Source organism: Pelobates fuscus, chromosome 2 (assembly GCF_036172605.1).
Source record: "Pelobates fuscus isolate aPelFus1 chromosome 2, aPelFus1.pri, whole genome shotgun sequence".
NCBI lineage: Eukaryota > Metazoa > Chordata > Amphibia > Anura > Pelobatidae > Pelobates > Pelobates fuscus.
This window is the reverse complement of record NC_086318.1, coordinates 23580518-23602236: the sequence shown is the minus strand read 5'-3', so window position 1 is coordinate 23602236 and position 21719 is coordinate 23580518. Positions and strand designations below refer to the sequence as shown.

Below are 21719 nucleotides of genomic sequence, written 5' to 3'. Positions count from 1 at the left end.
GTGTTCTCCCTGCAGTAAGGGGACTGAATACAGAGTGATGGCCAGTGTTCTCCCTGCAGTAAGGGGGCTGAATACAGAGTGACAGCGAGTGTTCTCCCTGCATTAAGGGGGCTGAATACAGAGTGATGGCCAGTGTTCTCCCTGCAGTAAGGGGCTGAATACAGAGTGACAGTGAGTGTTCTCCCTGCAGTAAGGGGGCTGTTATGATCAGACCGTGAGATATGGAGGAGGAATAGGGCAGTAGCATATTGAATTTGTTGAAGCGGGATAATGGAGTATTAAAGAAAGCGGCAAAGCCTGGTAACAATGATATAGAATAGATACAGCAATTTGCAGGTTTAGTGACGAGTCATAGATTTTTCTGAAACTGAAGAGGTTCAACAGTAACGTAGCAACAATTTTTTTTATTGGATTAATTGCATGAAATATAAGCAGATGGTAAGATTAACAATTACACATTTTATTTGTTTTAGAACTCAACATCGAGCTGTGAAATTCTCCTTTTGTTTGACCATGCCTGTGTTTTGTGAGGTTGTTATAGTCCACTAGAGGGCAGTCATGTAAACAAATCGAGTGAGATTAAAGATTCGCTTAACAATTCCAGCCAGTTTGATTTTCCCCTATAATAAAAAATACTGTGTTGTGGGGTGATTTATTTGTTATAATTACTGGCTCATGAAGCACATAATAAATAATAATGATTAAAGTTAAAATGAAAGAAATGAGACATTTAGGGACACGAATGGACATAACTAACCAACTGAAAAAAAGTATAGAAGCAATCGGATCCAATTGAAGGGCTACACTTCTCACCCGGCATTCCTGTCAATCTGTGCATTACATCGACGCTATGCTAAAGGTCAAGGATCGGCAGCTTGCCTAATATGGATGGGAGTCACATGGCCGTGTATAATGTATGTTCCAATATCAGTAATACCATGTATCAGCACAGTTTGGGAAGTCGAGAATATTAAGAAAAACACACAACCCACGCTCTGCTACAACAGCTCCAGATCCAAGCACGGACGATCGATGGTAACACCAGATTTTGCAGGTCGCTATTATCGCTACGCAGTCTGTGAAACAGAGAGAAGGGGGCAGTAATGCAGTGGCAGATAAACGTGGCACTGCAGATGTAGGTGAAACACATTTTACATTTTGCCAAGGCTGGTAAAGATGGGAATTGTAGTTTACAAACATCTGCAATGCAAAGGTAAGGTGATCAGCATTCTCAGCACAGTTGATGACGTGTGCGACCCATGCTGCTGCTGGTCTTTAAAACAGAAACAGAGGCATCCTTAGATCTGAAATAAAGGTTGCATATTATATCATAAAGACGGGAAAGATCTTGTCTTCAGTCAGAAACAGATTTTCTTTTAACCCCTTCATGACCCGGGTCCTGTCCTTTTGATATTCCTGACACGTCACTAACCTTTAATCAGAGTTAAAAGATGTGGCAGAAATGACTCTGCCACGTGTTCCTGGAGGTGCCTGCTGGCCAGCCTCCTGTGAAAGACTATGGGCCCTTTAAAAAAACCAAAAAACTATGTAAACAGACTTCGTTCGTGAAATTCTATATTTGCTTCGGGAACCGAACAGCCACACGAACTTCGGACCACCTGGGAGCAGGGCCGGCGCATCCTATAGGCTCAGTAGGCGTCCGCCTAGGGTGCTTCTTAAGAGGGGTGCCGGCAGTGGCTTTACTGCTTGACTGCCCCCCCCCCATCAAGTTAAATTAATTATAGAGCAGGCCGTGGCGGCCATTGGCCGCATTACCAGGCACTAGGCAGCACTTACTTGTAGACTAGCGCCCGGTAGAATGTCGGTCCGGCATTCACCACAAGTCAAGCCCACTCTTCCAGCCAAGCACCGCAGCATCGCAAGGGCACGTCATTCACTCACTCCCTTACCCTGTACGTGGGGACAAGTGGGCGGGAGAATAACAGGAAATGGGGCTGGGCGGCAAAAATCCTTGCACCGGCCCTGCCCGGGAGCTTGTTAAGTCTTGTCATCGCCTCATAACGATTCTGACCGCGGTGACACTTTTTAAACTACCGACTGTTAGCACTGAATTCATGGAACTGTTTTGGGCATAGGACCATGTGCACGGTCAGTCAAATAATGACTTCCATAGAAATTCCAAACGCCTGAACCGATCCTGGTAATTTTTGGATATGTTGGCCACCCAGATCGGGGCTATCAGGGAATGTAACGTTTGTGGGGTTTTCATGTGTTTTGGGGGTAATTTGGGGGTGTTGTAAAATTGTAAGTTTTTCTGTGCCTGGAGATAATTTAGTACAGTTTCTGACTCAATTATCTCCCAGGCACAGAGGAGGAGTTTTGTGACATTTAACAGACTACATCCCAGCATTAAGCCTTGGCTCATGTGTTGGGCAGGAGGGGAGGATTGCTATACTTCTCTTTGGATTACTATATTTGTTATACACTCTTGGAGGAGAAGTCTTCCCACTGGGAGCTGGATCTAGGTATTGGTCCAGGGTGGGAAGGGAGGGCGAGACCCCAGCCAAGCTGCGGCAGCTACAGTGGTTATGGTGTCCAGTGCGGTGTTTATGGTACTCGGTGAGCACTAGGAAGCGTGATTGGCGGATGTACCCAGTTGGGGTACCAGGCAGTCCGCCACATCTGGTGGCAGCGGTGGGATGGCTTCCTAGCGAGTAGAGAAGCATACTCGAGACACCGTACGGAGTACAAATAGAGGAATAAAGCCAGCACCCATGCAGCGTACCTGTCTACTATAACTCAGCAGTACAGAACAGGCTAGTCCCCGGACAGCATTCGCATACGAGGAGGAGGATGACCCGGACTGGAGCCATGCAGTCCGCAAAGACGTCTGGCATGAGGCCCTGGGGAAAGCTCAAGTTCGACAGGGAAGGAGGCTTCCAGCCCGGGTGGCGGGTGGCGCTGCGGATGCCTCTCCTGGGACAGCAGCCCCTGGATGAGTGGGTGACAGAGCTCGAGAGCCTGATAAGGGAGGAACTGTGGCTGGACACCGCGTACCAGGCGCTATGGTGGTCCATGGTCCGGCATTTCCCCTGGACAGCGGAGCACGACAGGCCCGAGGGTGAGGATTACAATGGCCCTGGTCTGTTGTGGGCCTTTGCAGAACCGGAGTTCTTGAGAGTCCCGGTTCTGGGACATATGTGACTACAGGGAGATCATATGTGATCTGTCTACAGTTAACAATGTGAGACAGGACATGGTGTTTCTCGTTACCCTGGAGTGGGAGCTGGAGAAGAATCTGCATCCGTTCCACCGGATAACGATGCCGGACTCAGAAGTGATGGAGCTGATGGACTTTACAACACAGGGAGAGTTACGTTTCTTTCTTCCTCCCCAGCAGCAATGCCCATCACCCAGAGACAGGACACCTGGAGTGGAGGGTGCAGATGGGACCGAGGTCTCTGTACCGGGAAAGCAGGAAAGCTGGGTGGCTGACCCAGACCTGCCACACTACGGGTGGGAAGAACTGGCTGCTATAACCCCTGCTTTACATCCAGTTCCAGAGATAGAGGATGTAACGGCTACCCAGATAGAGAGAGGGTTTCTGCCGTTGAAGACGTCCTTTTTCCCTGCAAGCTGCTGTGGAGAAGTAGGCTGATGTAATCCCATCCACGATATCCAGAGTGAGAAGCAGGTTCAGCTGTAAACAGGAGCAGAATAATATTCCCAAATAATCCCCTTCCAAGAACGAGACGAGGCTACGTTTTGAAGGGTCAAGATGAACTGAGGACTGGAACACCCAGCCTGCTTTTTATTAGAAATAGATACACACAGAACACTCCCAGGGGGAGGATGAAAACAACCAATAATACAGATGGTAACACCCCCACGTCTCCTCCCCTCAGATAACTACATAACCCAATTAAAATGTCCACATTTTTCCACCAGTTCTGGATGTACCCCAAAAACAGGGGGTACAGCTTTACAGCTGGATAGCTCTCCTTCAGGGGGGCAATATATCCAAAAATCACCCCATTCGGATGTATAGTTCGGGAGATACAACGTTCCAAAGTTTTGACCGACCGCACAGACCAACTAGCCGAAATTAGTTCCATGAGTTTTGGCCTTGCGGTCGGTCTCCGTTCGCACGGTAAAAAGGTATGATATTCTTGCCATCCATGCGAATCGCGGGGTTCGCTGGAATCCCCATAGATGATTGCATATAACTACCGAACGAGGGGACGTTCGGTAGTTTCCGTACGAACTTATGGAGGTCTGGAGGACTCAGCGGTGTTCGCCTGTTTGCGTATCCGTTTTCAGTTCCATGCGGTTACAGGCAAACACCGCTGTTCGCACACAAGATGGCCGCGAACACGTGCAAAGTCCCGAAATGGCGGCCACCTCTGTATTACACGCGAAATTCGCACGGAACCAGACGAACAGAGGAATGAAACGAATGGATGTGTAAGTTGTAATTCCCTTGTTTGTTTCACATCCACCAGAGGTTGGGAGGGATCTGTTACACTGCTCCCCTTTTGTGGAACACTCCGGCAGACCCGGATTGATCCTTTTCGGGTCAACTTGGGGCTGTCCGGTCCTTTGTTAGGGCAATAGTTCTGTTTGTCTGGACAGACCGTCCGCGTTCCCATTAAACTTGCCAGGGCGGTATTGGATGGAGAAATTGTATGGCTGTAGTGCGAGACTCCATCTCAGTAAGCGTCCATTATCTCCAGCTACTCGGTTCAGCCATACAAGGGGGTTATGATCAGTAATTAAGGTGAATTCTTGACCATACAGATATGGGGTCAATTTCTTTAGGGCCCAGACCAGGGCTAAGCACTCTTTTTCCACTGCCGCGTAACTCACTTCTCTAGGTAACAGTTTTCTGCTGAGATACGCGACAGGGTGTTCGCCCCCGTCTTCGCCGACCTGGCTTAGCACTGCCCCCAGTCCGTACATGGACGCATCTGTGTGGACGACAAATCTTTTGTTAGGGACGGGGGCAGACACAACAGGTGCATTGATTAAGGCTTGTTTCAAGGTTTGGAATGCTGTTTCACAGGCGGGAGACCACAGGACTACCCTAGGTAAATTCTTCTTTGTTAAATCTGTCAAGGGTTTGGCGATGGCGCTGTAGTCAGGGACAAATCTCCTGTAGTACCCTGCTGTCCCTAAAAATGCTAACACTTGTGTCTTAGTGTGGGGTGTGGGCCAATTGGCTACGGCCTCTACTTTAGCGGGTTCTGGTCGTTGTTTCCCACACCCCACCCTGTGTCCCAAATACTGGACTTCAGCCATGCCAAAGTTACACTTCTCCGGCTTCAGAGTTAGGCCGGCGGCCCTAATCTGATCCAACACAGTCTCTATGTGTTGTAGGTGTTCCCCCCCAAGTCTCGCTATAGATCGCAATGTCATCCAGGTATGCGCAAGCGAAGTCCTGGAAGCCATCAAGGAGGCGGTCCACTAAGCGCTGAAAAGTAGCTGGGGCGTTTTTCATCCCGAAGGGCATGACCTTAAACTGGTACAGGCCAAACGGGGTGACAAACGCCGACTTAGGGATAGCGTCCTTGGCCAGGGGAATCTGCCAGTACCCCTTGCACAAGTCAATGGTGGTCAGATAGCGTCCCCTGGCAATGCGATCCAATAGCTCGTCTACTCGGGGCATGGGGTATGCGTCTGTCACAGTTCGGTCGTTGAGGCGTCGGTAATCGACACAGAACCGGGTCGTCCCGTCCTTTTTGGGGACTAGGACGACGGGAGATGCCCAGGGACTGTCGGATGGCTCTATAACCCCTAGTTTTAACATCTCCTGAATCTCCTTCCTCATCTCTTCTTTTACAGCCTCGGGAATTCTATAGGGAGTTTGTCGGAGCGGGGCTTGTCCTGGGGTTTCTACGTAATGGGTCGCTACAGGTGTGTAACCTGGCTCCTGGGAAAAGGTTAATCTCTTTTCAACTAGTAGTTGCTGGAGTTGTTCTCGTTCTGTGGGAGTTAATCGCTCCCCTAGCTGTACTGTATTAAGCAGAGTTTTGGACTCGGGGTTGGCTAATAGATCAGGGATGGGGAGACTGTCAGGGTCCTCAGTGGCGGGGATGCATATGGCGGCTATGTCTTCGGGCCGTTCTTGGTATTCCTTTAATAGGTTTATATGAAAGGACTTCTGTATCTTTTCGTCCTTGCTACTGGCAATGATATAGGTGGTGTCACAGACCTGGGCTACTACTTTGTAGGGGCCTTGCCAGGAGGTCTGCAATTTATTTCCTCGAACGGGTTTAAGTACTAGAACTTTCTGTCCTACCTGGAATGTTCTCAGCCTAGCGTTCCGATCGTACCAATGTTTCTGCCGACCCTGGGCCGCATGGAGATGATCCCGGGCCATCCGGGCTAACTGTTCCATACGGTCCCGCATTTCTAGCACATATGGTACGATGGGGACACCTTCGTGTTCCGTCTCTCCCTCCCAGTGCTCTCGGATGAGGTCGAGGGGGCCTCGCACCCTCCGTCCATAGAGCAGTTCAAAGGGAGAGAACCCAGTGGACTCCTGCGGTACCTCCCGGTAAGCAAACAGGAGGTGTGGCAAAAATCGCTCCCAGTCTCTGTATTCCGCCGTAAAGGTCCGTAGCAATTGCTTTAGGGTACCATTAAAGCGTTCACAGAGACCGTTAGTCTGGGGGTGGTACGGTGAACTAAGCAGGGGCTTAATACCACAGACCTTCCACAACTGCTGGGTTAAGTCTGCGGTAAACTGGGTCCCTCTGTCCGACAAGATTTCCTGGGGAAATCCTACTCTGGTGAATATCCCGACTAGCGCACTGGCGACAGTGTCAGCCTGGATATTCGTCAGAGCGACGGCTTCTGGGTAGCGGGTGGCATAGTCCACCACGGTAAGAATGTATTTCTTACCAGAGGGACTGGGGTTAGGTAGGGGTCCTACTAGATCGACTGCCACCCTGCTAAATGGTTCCTCGATCACAGGCATAGGGGACAGTCGAGCTTTCGGATGATCCCCTCTCTTCCCCACCCTCTGGCATACATCACACGTGCTACAGTAACGGCGCACGTCCTTCGAGATTCCTGGCCAAAAGAAGGTCTGAGTGATTCTGTAGGTTGTGCGGTTACCCCCTAGATGTCCTGCTAACGGAATGTCGTGGCCAATTCGGAGAAGCTCCAATCGGTACTTTCTAGGTACCACTAATTGGCGCTTCTGCGAAGGAGCACAGCCTCTCTTCCTTCCTTCGGTTAATCTGTATAATCGGTCCCCCTCCCATATAAAACGTTCCCGCTCATCCCCTCTATTGTCAGCTAGTTCTCGGTACTTTCGGAGGGTGGGGTCCTGTCTAGTTTCCCTACCAAACTCCTCTGGGGTGTCCCAAGCTAGCGGTCTCTCTGTAGTGTCATTGCTAGGTGTCTGTCGGTGGCTTACCTGGGTCTCCCGACCTGTTGGCAGATCGTCCTCGATACGGGTCTGTGAGCGGGTGGTCACGGGGCAAGCCGCAGCAGTAGTGGGTAAAAAGGCCGAGGCTAGAGGGCCAATATCATTGCCCAACACGACCTCAGCGGGTAGGTTGTCCATAATGCCCACCGTGGTCTTTCCTGACCCGACTCCCCAATCCAAGTGTACCCGGGCGGTGGGTAAGCGAAAGACAGCCCCCCCTGCGACCCGAACAGCAACAGTACGGTTAGACACAAGTTCTGGTTTCACCAGATGCTTTTGTATTAAAGTGATGGTAGCGCCAGTGTCCCTTAGGCCTTGTGCTATCTGTCCATTTACACGCACCTCCTGACGGTGGTGCTGGCGATTATCTGGGGAAGCCGCTTGTATGGGGTTGGCCTCATATAATATTCCCAGGCATTCCTCAGGACTCCCTTCAATTTCCAGGCAGTGAGCAGCAGCGGGGCGTGAAGATGGGCTTTCGGTGTTAGATGTGCGCCTCCAGTTATTATTGGCTGATCCCAACGGGCAAACACGGGCAATATGTCCCAGGTTGCCGCAGCGATGACACGTCACTTTGTAGGATTCCCGGGGCTGGTTGTTAGACCCTTGAGGACGTGGAGGTCCTGGGGGTACTGGGGCCCGGAATTCTGTGCGTGCAGCGTAGGTTGGGGTGCGGGCCTCTGTTCTAGGTGCTGGTCGTGTAGTACCTTGGCTCACTTTTCTCGTTTCCACATATTCGTCCGCTAGTCGTGCTGCCTCATTTAAGTTGGCTGGGCGGCGATCTCTCACCCAATCCTGTGTATCTGCCGCCAAATCTTGGAAGAAATGTTCCATCAAGAACAATTGTAGCACTTCTTCTCCGGTGTTAGCATTGCACCCTTGCATCCAATGTGATGCCACCCTTTGTAGCTTGTTTGCCCATTCCATGTGGGAGTCCGCTGCCTTCTTTTTGGACTCCCGGAAGCGACGGCGATACGCCTCTGGGGTGACTGCGTATCGGGTGAGTAGTGCGGCTTTCACCCGCTGATATTGTGTGATATCTTCGGCCGTGAGTGCCCGAAAAGCCTCATTTGCTTTTCCTGAAAGTTTTCCAGCCAGAATAGTAACCCATTGGTCTGGGGGTACCTGGTGCAGTGAGCACTGCCGCTCAAAATCTGCCAAATATCCATCAATTTCCTCCTCATTTTCTACAAACGCTTTAAATGCAGTAAATGGTATTTTCTTCCCTGCAGCAACGGGAGGAGGAGTAGGAACTATATGTGTACTAGCTTGTTGCGCCAATACATGTTCCGTGTCTTGCCTCCTCTTAGTCTCGATCTCCTCTTTTGCGTTCTTGAACAGTCTGTCTATTAGCTCCGTGGTCTTTTCTGGATATAATGCTAATCTTCGCTGTACAATAGCAGTGAGTACATCGTTCTCGCTGACCGGTGCAATAGGTTCAGTTACCTCCATGGATCTATCCATTTCGTCCAGCTCCAGTAGGTCAGCTATCAGCTCTCTCCTTGGTCTGTTACTGGCACTCCTACCACGATTTTCCAATAGATCTTTCAGTGTGGGTCTTTTCAGCTTGGCATACTGAGACTCCATTCAGCACTTGCTCCTTGGGCAAAAAGAACCATCCCACCGCTGCCACCAATGTAACGGCTACCCAGATAGAGAGAGGGTTTCTGCCGTTGAAGACGTCCTTTTTCCCTGCAAGCTGCTGTGGAGAAGTAGGCTGATGTAATCCCATCCACGATATCCAGAGTGAGAAGCAGGTTCAGCTGTAAACAGGAGCAGAATAATATTCCCAAATAATCCCCTTCCAAGAACGAGACGAGGCTACGTTTTGAAGGGTCAAGATGAACTGAGGACTGGAACACCCAGCCTGCTTTTTATTAGAAATAGATACACACAGAACACTCCCAGGGGGAGGATGAAAACAACCAATAATACAGATGGTAACACCCCCACGTCTCCTCCCCTCAGATAACTACATAACCCAATTAAAATGTCCACATTTTTCCACCAGTTCTGGATGTACCCCAAAAACAGGGGGTACAGCTTTAAATCCGGTAGCGCTGGATAGCTCTCCTTCAGGGGGGCAATATATCCAAAAATCACCCCATTCGGATGTATAGTTCGGGAGATACAACGTTCCAAAGTTTTGACCGACCGCACAGACCAACTAGCCGAAATTAGTTCCATGAGTTTTGGCCTTGCGGTCGGTCTCCGTTCGCACGGTAAAAAGGTATGATATTCTTGCCATCCATGCGAATCGCGGGGTTCGCTGGAATCCCCATAGATGATTGCATATAACTACCGAACGAGGGGACGTTCGGTAGTTTCCGTACGAACTTATGGAGGTCTGGAGGACTCAGCGGTGTTCGCCTGTTTGCGTATCCGTTTTCAGTTCCATGCGGTTACAGGCAAACACCGCTGTTCGCACACAAGATGGCCGCGAACACGTGCAAAGTCCCGAAATGGCGGCCACCTCTGTATTACACGCGAAATTCGCACGGAACCAGACGAACAGAGGAATGAAACGAATGGATGTGTAAGTTGTAATTCCCTTGTTTGTTTCACATCCACCAGAGGTTGGGAGGGATCTGTTACAGAGGACCTTATAAACTTGTCCTGGGAAGACATCCAGTTAGCAGGTGCAGATGGGACCAAAGTCTCTGCAACAGCCCTACAGGGATGCTGGGTAGTTTTCCCAGAACCCAACAGCAGCAACCTCACTGGAAGGGAGGACAACCGGTCCCCTTTCCCCACCCACAGCTGGAAGTACCGGGAGGGAGGACAGTCAGTAATGCAGTGGCAGCATACCTTATAGGGAAAGGAGACAACTGGTCCTTCTCTACAGTGGCAGCGGAGATACCAGGGGAGGAGACAGCTGGTTCCTTTCCCCAACTACAATGGTAGCTCATGGGAGTGGGGACAACCGGTCCTACTTCCCAGCAACAGATGCCCCAGCAAGCCTTGGGGGCAGCCGATGGCATCAGGGCAGAGCGCAGCTGGCCTCTGCCCTACCGGTCCCTTTGTTGCAAAGCCGGACTATCCACCAGTCCCCCAAGCATAACGCTGGCATCTGGGCAGTTGGCCTCTGCCCTTACCTTTCCCTTGGTCCAGGGCCTGGCCACCAACAGACCAACGCAAGGGAAGCGCTGGCTACAGGACACTATAGACATCAAAACAACTTAAGCTTAATGACGTAGTTTTGGTATACAGATCATGCTCCTGCAGTCTCACTGCTCAGAATATCCCTTTAATAATCATCATTGTGTTCAGTCTGAGTGGGCGGGGCCATGCACAGATCACGGTGTTCAGTCTGAGGGGCGGGGCCATGCACAGATCACTGTGTTCAGTCTGAGGGGGCGGGGCCATGCACAGATCACTGTGTTTAGTCTGAGGAGGCAAGTCACAGATCACTGTGTTCAGTCTGAGGGGGCGGGGCCATTCACAGAGCATTGTGTTCAGTCTGAGAGGCCATGCGCAGATCCCTTTGCTTAGTCTGAGGGGGCGGGCCCATACACAGATCATTATGTTCAGTCTGAGGGGGCGGGGCCATGCACAGAGCATTATGTTCAGTCTGATGGGACGGGGCCATGCACAGAGCATTGTGTTCAGCCATGCACAGTTCATTGTGTTCAGTCTGAGAGGCCGAGGCCATGCGCAGATCCCTTTGTTTAGTCTGAGGGCTCGGGGCCATACACAGATCATTATGTTCAGTCTGATGGGGCGGGGCCATACACAGATCAGTGTGTTCAGTCAGAGGGGGCGGTGTCATGCACAGATGATTTTGTTCAGCCTGTAGGGGCGGGGCCAGGCACAGATCACTTTGTTCAGTCTGAGGGGGCGGGGTCAGGTACAGATCAGTGATGCAGTGATTCCCGAGTATTGCAGGCAGCAGACACAGGACAGGAGGTAAAGAGGGGGTTTTCGCCCACAGAGCAGGATTCCCCTACAGGACAGACACATGTAGGCAGGTAACTACTCTGCCTAATGGGAAATCCAGCCCTGCAAATGACAATACATGATTTATTTATGGGTTTGTGAAGTGGAAGTATCGATTTGTAGAAAATGATGGGGCAACAGTAATACAACTAAACTTTTCTATATGGTACCAACATAGTCGGCAATGCTGTACAATGAAATTAATGTATGACATACGGGAACAGTAGGTGAAGAGGGCCCTGGCCAAACAAGCTCACAATCTAAAAGACATAAGATAAAAGGGCCCCAATTTCTAATTAGTTCACTGCAGACATTCAGGACAGCTGGTAGAAATGGGGGCTTTTAATGTGCTTCTATTTTACCCCAATATCAGGATTTTGGCAGTCAATGAAGGTAACAGCAAAATCCAGGCTGAATCTCGAAGACTTTTGGAATGCAAAATACGTTTATTAGAGAAATCAAGTATTATCCATGCTTCCATCACGCACAACTATTCGTCAAAATTACCACTTGTCTTAAAATACCTTATCTTTAATGTACTGGCATGGAGCTTTTATAATGCTTGTTATCAGGTCACCTTAGTTTGAAAGGGATTAGTGTGTTGCAATTAAGGAAGATTTTTTATAGCATTTCCCAAAATACGGGTAAAATATTTTTGGGGTGACTGTGACTAAGCAGAACACACTTCCAAGTGACATGAACGTGAACGGAGAACCTGAATCTACCCGGTAGCAATGTTCAGGTACACCAGACATATTGTTTGCCATGATTTGACTACAGATAGAAGCCCATGCGTTACAAAGCAATAGTTTAATGAGTTGCCTGGAGAGTCATTTAAATCAATTTACAATAATTCCATATCTGTGTGCAGACAGATATACCAGCTGCCATGGATCACGTCTTCAAATTAATCACATGAGCTATTCCCTGCCACATTTCTCCACGCAACCTCTATTGTGCAATCAACCCCCCATGTGAGATGCGGAGGAGGTAGGCGCCTTCCCTCACCCACCTTGTTTTTATACACAATCTAGGGAGATTAACCCATGACTGGTACTGTGTACCATTGAGGGAAAGGAAAGGCTGCAGAGGCTGTGTACATAGTGTGTACGAACCTGTCAGAAATGTATATTGCCAATAGGAGAGGAAAAGTAAAGAGGGAATGAGGAAAAGGGTCGGTGGTTTAGGGACAGGGTATGAGCCTCTTGTTGGATAGATTATTGTCTTGCTTAGGGAATTATACAGGAAAAGAGCTAAATGTCAATTTAAAAAAAACAATATTCAATAGAGAAAAATATGGGATATGGTGTTTCTGTTTTTGTTAAAATCATGCATCCCTATTAGAATTCACCATCTACCAAATGTTTGTTTTCCTGCCGTGATTTCAACGGAGTACAGGCTGACTACGCACAAGGTGACACTACGACCAGCTCCAGAAATACACGGGGTCTAAGGGTTTAGTGAGATTTCCGACCTCGATGGCAATGGTTTTACCTTCTCATTCTCCTCAAACGGCAGCAGCTATAGCGTGTTTTATTTATGGAGCTATCTGCTTATACACATAAGAGTTAAAAGAAAGCACAGAAAAAATATATATACACCCGATGTAAGGAGAACAGAATGCTTCGCAGAACTAAAAAAGAATGAAGATAGGGTTTGCATTGAAACAATGTATATAGAACAATCATATAGATCACTTGGAACTCAAGTGGAGATAATTTCCATTTAACATAAAAATTGTTGGCTTGTCATAGTTCATATTATATATCTATGTATATATAGATATAAAATGTACATGGATTTTCTTAGAAAACCTTTAGATTTATTATGTTTCAGTGATCTGATGGTATTACTGGGAGTTCTTTCAGACTGCAGACATTTCTGTGAGCTGTAAGTCGTGTGTTTCGCTGCCTCCCTTGCACAGAATATCTGACCATATACACAGATAAACATTCAATCTATCTAATCTCTGCTTAAAACTCAAATATCACATATGGTAAAGCCTTCAACCACTGCCCGCAGACTTTCCATGTGAACACAGCCAGAAGCATTGTAAACAAACTAACACAGAGAGCTCCATGAGTCTCAAAATACAGAGTGATGTCAGTATATAAACAAGTGTTATATGCAGCTCACTTCACCCATACCTAGATCTGAAAATGTATGTGTGACGGACCGCCTGGCACCCCGACTGGGTACCTCAGTCAGTCCTCCTAGTCCTTGCGAGCACCATAAGCACTGCACTGGAACACCATAACCACCGTAAACCCTACAAACTGCTGCAGCTTGGTTGGGGTCTCACTGTCCTCCACCCACCCTGGACCCAAGGCAAGGTATATTGCAGGGCCCATAGTCCTGAGGCAAGAGGCTGGCCAGCAGTCGTCTCTAAGAACCCGTGACGAGGTTCAGTTCGTCACAGCACGTACAACAAAAACTCCCAAAATGTAGAATATATGAAACATCCTACACAAAAAAAAGAAAAAGAGAAAAGGTCAATGATTTTCCTCCTGGTTTTGTTCCCACTCAGGAGAATCACGGTGACACTTGAAATCTCTAAATAAATCTATATGGGAAACATCTACCGTATATGGGTTTTGGGCATCCTGTCAAACAAGTGTAGCTGTTTTGTGCCATTACAGAACAAACCCACACATTACCAGGGTTTTACTAACAATTAAACAAGCAGAATTAGAATTCCTGACAATAGTTTCAGCCTCTCAAAGGCTTCATCAGTGGGGTACTGTGTACACCTATATATATAGAGAGAGAGAAATGCTCTGGATAATCCTTTCAGGCTTTAAAAAACGGTCCAATGGCAGGAACATTGTCCTTCTCTGATCATAAATAAAAGCCATTTCTTGATTTCCTACAAAATAAACTGGAAAGTAGCAAAAACAGGGTGTACGAGACATTTATGGAGAACAAACAGAGACACAATCACTTGCCCACTGGTCGGTTCTCATAAGAGTGCTAGCTCTCTTTCACACTATCTGTGGATCGCATTTACTATTTGGTGCAGAGCTGCTGTGGCCATTGTGCCTCTGGATGTTGCATATCTAAATACTTATTGATCCGTACCACGTCCACGCTAAAGAAATAGAAAATTTGTCACAACATTAATATGCTCCTAAAGCAAGTAAGCCAACTAATTAATATCTGCAGAAACATTGTTCATCTGGAAGCACATCGCGAACCCTGAGAGAGGATGTCTTGGTGAATGGCAGCAATAATTAAATTGTCCTTCACTGGATGACTTCGCTATTGATCCGAGGAGCCGGGAAAGGTCAGCTAGACAATCATGGTTTTGCTGAGCATCAATTAACCCTTAGAGGGCATTTAAATCATCGACACACACCAAATGCTGATGCATGCCACATACATTTTTCTAAATACCAAAAACTATTTAAATTATAAAATCTTAAACCACAGCTGTCACCTCAAAACATGTTTTTTTTAATAAAATAATCCATTGATCATGTATTGAAAGGAAATATAATTTTTTTTTAAATAAATAAATAAAAAAAAAATGAGAAAAAACTCATGCCTAACTTTAGTATATGACAATATCCTTCAGCCATATACATTGTATCTTGGTTCAGACAATGTTTGGAAACCGACAGTCTCTATGGTCTTTCCTGCTTTACGCCCTACACAGACGCAGGGCAGAACATGGAGATTAACTGCCATTGATCTTTGCACCAATCAGAATGTTACATTTCTCATGAACAAACAGAAGGCCGCCTATTCCTCCAAATATGGTAACTACAATCCTGCTTGCTCAGGAATGTGAGCAAAATACGGTCATGTAAGGGCTGCTTTGGTTATTGAAAGAATATTGTTTCTAAAAAAATAAAAATATGAACACATCCCTGAATAACTGCATGTGCCACCCAACGAATGGCTGTCTGAGCCTCATGGAACACATAGTAAGCAACAGGAGGGGTGTCCATCATTAGCTTAGGGCAGTGATGACAAGCTAGAGCTATGCACACATCCGTAAAACTAGATGCTGGCCGATCATTACGACAAATATAGTTGAAAAATATATTCAATGCCAAGTTAATTTTGAAGTTCTCCATTGTGCATCACTTGCACATTAAAAAAAGTTTGTCATCGACACAACAGCTCTGAAAGGTCACATTTCCAGACGCCTCCCAGAACACCATGCTGTATATGCAAATTAGCACTGGCTGTTGTTACTTTTTTTTTTTTTTTTTTACCCACATTCGTGCATTCTCCATTAACAACGGCAAGTTGTTGTATGACACAGCCATACATTCTGTCAAAGTGTGTGTTGTGATCCTAATAAAATAAAACCACTAAGTATGGACTGTGCGGTTTCATCCTTTTGGAACTCATCAGCATGATACAGACCTAGCTCAAACATGTTATTAGGCTGATAACTCATATTTTTGGCAAAGGGGCAATTTGCTCTAGCTAGGAAGGGGAGACTGCCAGGGCAATGGAGAAACGGTGAGAGAGTACTCAGGCTGGACAAAAAGGTGAGTTACATTTATTTTTTTACTGGGGGCATTTGACACTGTGAGGGTTAAACAAACTCTTCAAAATAAGAATATGGGATTCGTTTTTGGCGTGATCTATAGCAGAAAAATAGTTAAAAATCTGTAAAAGTTATATTAGGCATGGCATTCTAGGAAAATTGTGTAAAAATAGTCTTATTGAGTTGCTACGTCCATGGAAGATAATATCAGAATATACTTGACACGGTGGGTTTTTAAAATATATTTTCTGATATCACAGCAATAGTAAACTTTTGTTGGTGTAAATAATTTATCATCTGTCTTTGTATACACTGTGAATATTGGTTAGTTCAAATATTCCTTTATTAAGTTCTGCCTTTGTCTAGTAAAAAATCCCATAGCTATTGTGCTAAATCGTATTTTGTGAGTTTTTAGTCTTGTTGGTGGACCAAGGCACCCAATTTATAAATTGTCTTGGTAGTGGCAGTGTTATGCTATTACTTACATTATTATAATTAAGTGTGGGTGGTGTTTAGTGAGATTTTAATCATTGTTCTCAGTCTAGTGCAGACAAATAGTGAAGTTTAACCCTTATACTGCCAAAACCAAGTCTCGCGCACACTTAGAGTAGGGTGTGTTCGTGACAACACCATGCATTAATGTGGTATGCATTTTACTGGGGCACCGAGATGAGCTGGGTGGAGATGCCGTGGAGGGGAAGTTGCACAGACTGTGGTATAAGAGGGTGGACAAAAGGAGGGGATAAATATAAAAGGGTTGACTACGAGAGCTGTCGTTATGGTATCAAGGAGGGAAGGGAAAATGTAACATTGAGCACAGCCCTACTGGATTCTCCTTGCAGGTGCGCTAACACAACTTTACTGATTTCTCTATAGGCAATGTTTCAGATTGCTTACACCATAACCACTTCTAAAAGCAGCATTGCTTATAGGCAATGGCAAATTACATTTTTGCTCTGGTTAATCGTATATAAGTGGTAATTTTCAGAAATATTTTTTTATTTTTCATTAGATTCCCTTTTTAAGGTACGTCTTTACTTCCTCTGCATAGAAAATATTTGAGATCAGTTTTATCTCAATAGAAGACCCGGATCTGGATCTCAAATATTTAAAATCATCAATCCTTTCACCATAGAAGATCTTTGCAGCCAATTTATTTAATCAGTTGGTGATTACACAGATTTAGTATGTTTCACACAATAGGCACGGTCCGTCTAACTGTAAACTAAATAAAGTACCGTACCTTCAAGATTTAAAAAATAATAATTTTGTTAACAGAAATATTGTACATTTAGAATGTGTTTTGCTTTGTAATTCCTTGTTTTGGATCAGTGGGCTGGATGTCAGATTTAGCTGAGTGTGTGTTAGCCAATAAACGTTACCTTTTGGTAATCTTCTTTGGATTTCAGAGCCGCCTCCATCTGTTCCTTCGTGTAGGTGTAGATGGCAGAACGATACATCGTTCCAACGTCATTACCCTGACGCATTCCTGAAACAAAACAGTGACACCATTGTTACATCACCCTGGAAACTGGTATATTAACTATCGAAGGTATTAAGCATAGACCTCAATACAAAAAGAAAGCAGCACGATCCTCCTCCTCCTACAGAGCGCCGCAATTGTGGAACGACCTCCCGCACACTTTAAAATCTTCCCCAAGCCTAAAGTTCTTTAAGAGATCCCTCTCTACTTACCTCAAAACAGAATGCACGTGTTATGGGTGATTATATATTTCCTACCTGTTCTTTGTTACATTTTGTATATATTGTGTATTAATATTATTTTTGTATTTTATTGTACCCTATTGTATCAATGCAATGTTTTGTGGACCCAGGACATACTTGAAAACGAGAGAAATCTCAATGTATCTTTCCTGGTCAATTATTTTATAAAGAAATCCTCCACTACAGCTATAGCACTTCTTTCCCCTTGCTTCCCTCATGTATATATGGTCATCTGCAGGGTAACAAGAGGGCAACTGGCCCCAAGCGTTCATCTGTTAAGAAAATGAAATAACTGGTTTTGCCGCTATACCCGAACCGGCAATAAATCCCCCAGGAAAAATGTGCGTTCAGTTGGCGATGTGCAAAAACCCCCCAAAAAGATACAGTGTAGCAAGAAAATCAATAACATCAAGCTAATGGAATCTTATCCCTCTGTCTGCTGGATAAAGGGTGTTCTCAACCACAAACTGTCCATTTCTCATCCACACTGAACGGACTAGAATTTCAGCTTTATAAATATGCACTAAAAAGAGTTTAGCCTTAAAATAAACCGTGGCTTCTCCCGAACTCTTAAAAATGATACACGGTACAACGGAGAGGCTTAACATTTTACACAGCTTGAGCAAGCAAAAAGCTTATGACGTTCTTTTTGATTTGATTCCTTTATGACCCCGCAGTCTATATTTTTAGAGAATGGAAGCAAGGTTTATTTTTTACTTATCTAAATTGATGAATACCATTGAGTGCAACTGTGCCATGCTTGCTTGTTATTTGTTCATTAATATATTTATATCCTTTCCACTTGCAGAGCAAGTCTAAAACGTCAAGGTGGGCATTTAGGGTGACAGAGCAATCCATTCAGTTTTAGATATACTTTGGTTCTGTTATGTGTTTAATCAGATCTGGTGAAGCCCAGCAACACTGGATGGGCCATCGGGTGACCCATGCACTTAGGGCCAGCCGAACATGGGCCTGGTCAACAGTGACAGTCATACAAATACACCCCTACATGCACACACACTCCCCGTACCTGTAGTGTAAGATAAATGCCACATGCGTTGATCCATACAGTTTAGAAAATAATAAAAACCAAAGGAAAAAAGTTACCTGCGCTCTTTGCACATCCCTATGTATTTTTTTTTTAAAATCACTTTTGTATCACACAGCTAGGTTGCAATGCTGCTGCCCATCCCATGTGTTCCCTATTAAGGGTTAATAAGCATGTAGGGATGTATATAAAAAATACCCCTTTCTGTCTCATTAGAGATATTTTTGCCAGAAGCTCAAGGAAGCAAGGTGAATGGTTAGAGTTAGGACCCACCTAAGAGGTCTGCCTTGATGTGGCAGGTGGGCATACCCTCTCATGGCCATTGGAGGGAACTAAAAACCTCCATTTGTTTACAAATACGTAGGGATGTGGAAAGAGCGCAGGTAACTTTTTTTTTCCTTTGGTTTTTACTATATGCATTTTGGCTGATGATTACTGTGGTCATTGCTGCCGCCCAGGAGTAATGGGAGTTTGAGCGCAGGACTAGTTTCTTTGTATTTGTATTCACTTTTTGTATCACACAGCTAGGTTGCAATGCTGCTGCCCATCCCATGTGTTCCCTATTAGAAATATTTTTGCCAGAAGCTCAAGGAAGCAAGGTGAATGGTTAGAGTTAGGAACCACCTTGACGTGGCAGGTGGGCATACCCTCTCATGGAATGGTTAGCGTTAGGACATAGAAACATAGAATGTGACGGCAGATAAGAACCATTCGGCCCATCTAGTCGGCCTTATCTTATAGTTAGGATAGCCTTATGCCTATCCCACGCATGCTTAAACTCCTTTACTGTGTTAACTTCTACCACTTCAGCTGGAAGGCTATTCCATGCATCCACTACGCTCTCAGTAAAGTAATACTTCCTGATATTATTTTTAAACCTTTGCCCCTCTAATTTAAGACTATGTCCTCTTGTTGTGGTAGTTTTTCTTCTTTTAAATATAGTCTCCTCCTTTACTGTGTTGATTCCCTTTATATATTTAAATGTTTCTATCATATCCCCCCTGTCTCGTCTTTCCTCCAAGCTATACATGTTAAGATCCTTTAACCTTTCCTGGTAAGTTTTATCCTGCAATCCATGAACCAGTTTAGTAGCACTTCTTTAAACTCTCTCTAAGGTATCAATATCCTTCTGAAGATATGGTCTCCAGCACTGCGTACAATACTCCAAGTGAGGTCTCACCAGTGTTCTGTACAATGGCATGATCACTTCCCTCTTTCTACTGTTAATACCTCTCCCTATACAACCAAGCATTCTGCTAGCATTTCCTGCTGCTCTATTACATTGTCTGCCTACCTTTAAGTCATCAGAAATAATCACCCCTAAATCCCTTTCCTCAGATGTTGAGGTTAGGACTCTATCAAATATCCTGTACTCTGCCCTTGGGTTTTTACATCCAAGATGCATTACCTTGCACTTATCCACATTAAATGTCAGTTGCCACAACTCTGACCATTTTTCTAGTTTACCTAAATCATGTGCCATTTGGCTTATCCCTCCTGGAACATCAACCCTGTTACATATTTTAGTATCATCCGCAAAAAGACACACCTTACCATCAAGACCTTCTGCAATATCACTTATAAAAATATTAAAGAGAATGGGTCCAAGTACAGATCCCTGAGGTACCCCACTGGTGACAAGCCCAAGCTTCGAATATACTCCATTGACTACAACCCTCTGTTGCCTGTCACTCAGCCACTGCCTTTCCCATTCAACAATATTGGAATCCAAACTCAAAGATTGCAGTTTATTGATAAGCCTTCTATGTGCAACAGTGAAATCTAGGTAAGCAATGTCTACTGCACCACCCTGATCTATAATTTTAGTTACCCAATCAAAAAAATCAATAAGATTAGTTTGGCATGATCTCCCTGAAGTAAACCCATGTTGTCTCTGATCTTGAAATCCATGTGTTTTTAGATGTTCAACAATCCTAACCTTTAACATGGTTTCCATCACTTTCCCCACTACTGAAGTAAGGCTTACTGGCCTATAGTTGCCCGACTCCTCCCTACTACCTTTCTTGTGAATGGGCACAACATTCTCCAACTTCCAATATTCTGGGACTACTCCTTTTAACAATGATTGGTTAAATAAATCTGTTAATGGTTTTGCTAGTACACCACTAAGCTCTTTTAATAGCTTTGGGTGTATTCCATCAGGTCCTATTGACTTATTTGTCTTTACTTTTGACAGTTGAAATAGAACCTCTTCCTCTGTAAACTCACGTGTAATAAATGACTCATTTATCCCTTTTCTTAACTGAGGTCCCTTTCCTTCATTTTCATCTGTAAATACCGAACAAAAATATTCATTGAGGCAGTCAGCTAGACTTTTATCCTCATCTACATACCTTCCTTCTTTTGTTTTTAATCTAACTAATCCTTGTTTTACTTTTCTTTTCTCATTTATGTATCTAAAAAAGTTTTGTCCCCCTTTTTTACTGACTGTGCTATTTTCTCCTCTGTGTGTGATTTGGAAGCTCTTATAGGTCTGCCTTGATGTGGCAGGTGGGCATACCCTCTCATGGAATGGTTAGCGTTAGGACCCATCTAAGAGGTCTGCCTTGACGTGGCAGGTGGGCATACCCTCTCATGGAATGGTTAGCGTTAGGACCCATCTAAGAGGTCTGCCTTGATGTGGCAGGTGGGCATACCCTCTCATGGCCATTGGAGGGAACTACAAACCTCAATTTGTTTAAAAATACATAGGGATGTGGAAAGAGCGCAGGTAACTTTTTTTCTTTGGTTTCTACTACATGTATTTTGGCTGATGTGTACTATGGTCATTGCTGCTGTCCAGGAGTAATGGGAGTTTGAGCGCAGGACTAGTTTCTTTGTATTAGAAAATAATAATACATATACATATCACTGTTTAGTAGATATATCCCAATGAAATCATGCATATATAAAACATACATGTAATTATGCTTTTTTTTTTTATTATTTTAGTGACGGTTATATCTACAACAGTTTCCTAAAGCTGCAGAACTGTTCTCTGAATCTGAATCCTTTGCAAGACCTCTCATCCTAACCCTGTCCAGACATTCTGTGGCTGCCCAATCACAGACTTCCCAGAGCAGCTCAGTGAGAAGTATTTGCAAAGCAGGGGC

At 45.3% G+C, this 21719-nt stretch overlaps 1 protein-coding gene across 1 annotated transcript in view; it reads right to left on the bottom strand.

Moving 5' to 3' along the window:
• Window positions 1-21719, bottom strand: part of MSRA (methionine sulfoxide reductase A) — a 267236-nt gene that overhangs the window by 56943 nt on the left and 188574 nt on the right. Inside the window, exon 5 of the mRNA XM_063440808.1 lies at window positions 17216-17322. Coding sequence (XP_063296878.1) covers window positions 17216-17322 — 107 coding nt within the window. The remainder of the gene's footprint in view (window positions 1-17215; window positions 17323-21719) is intronic.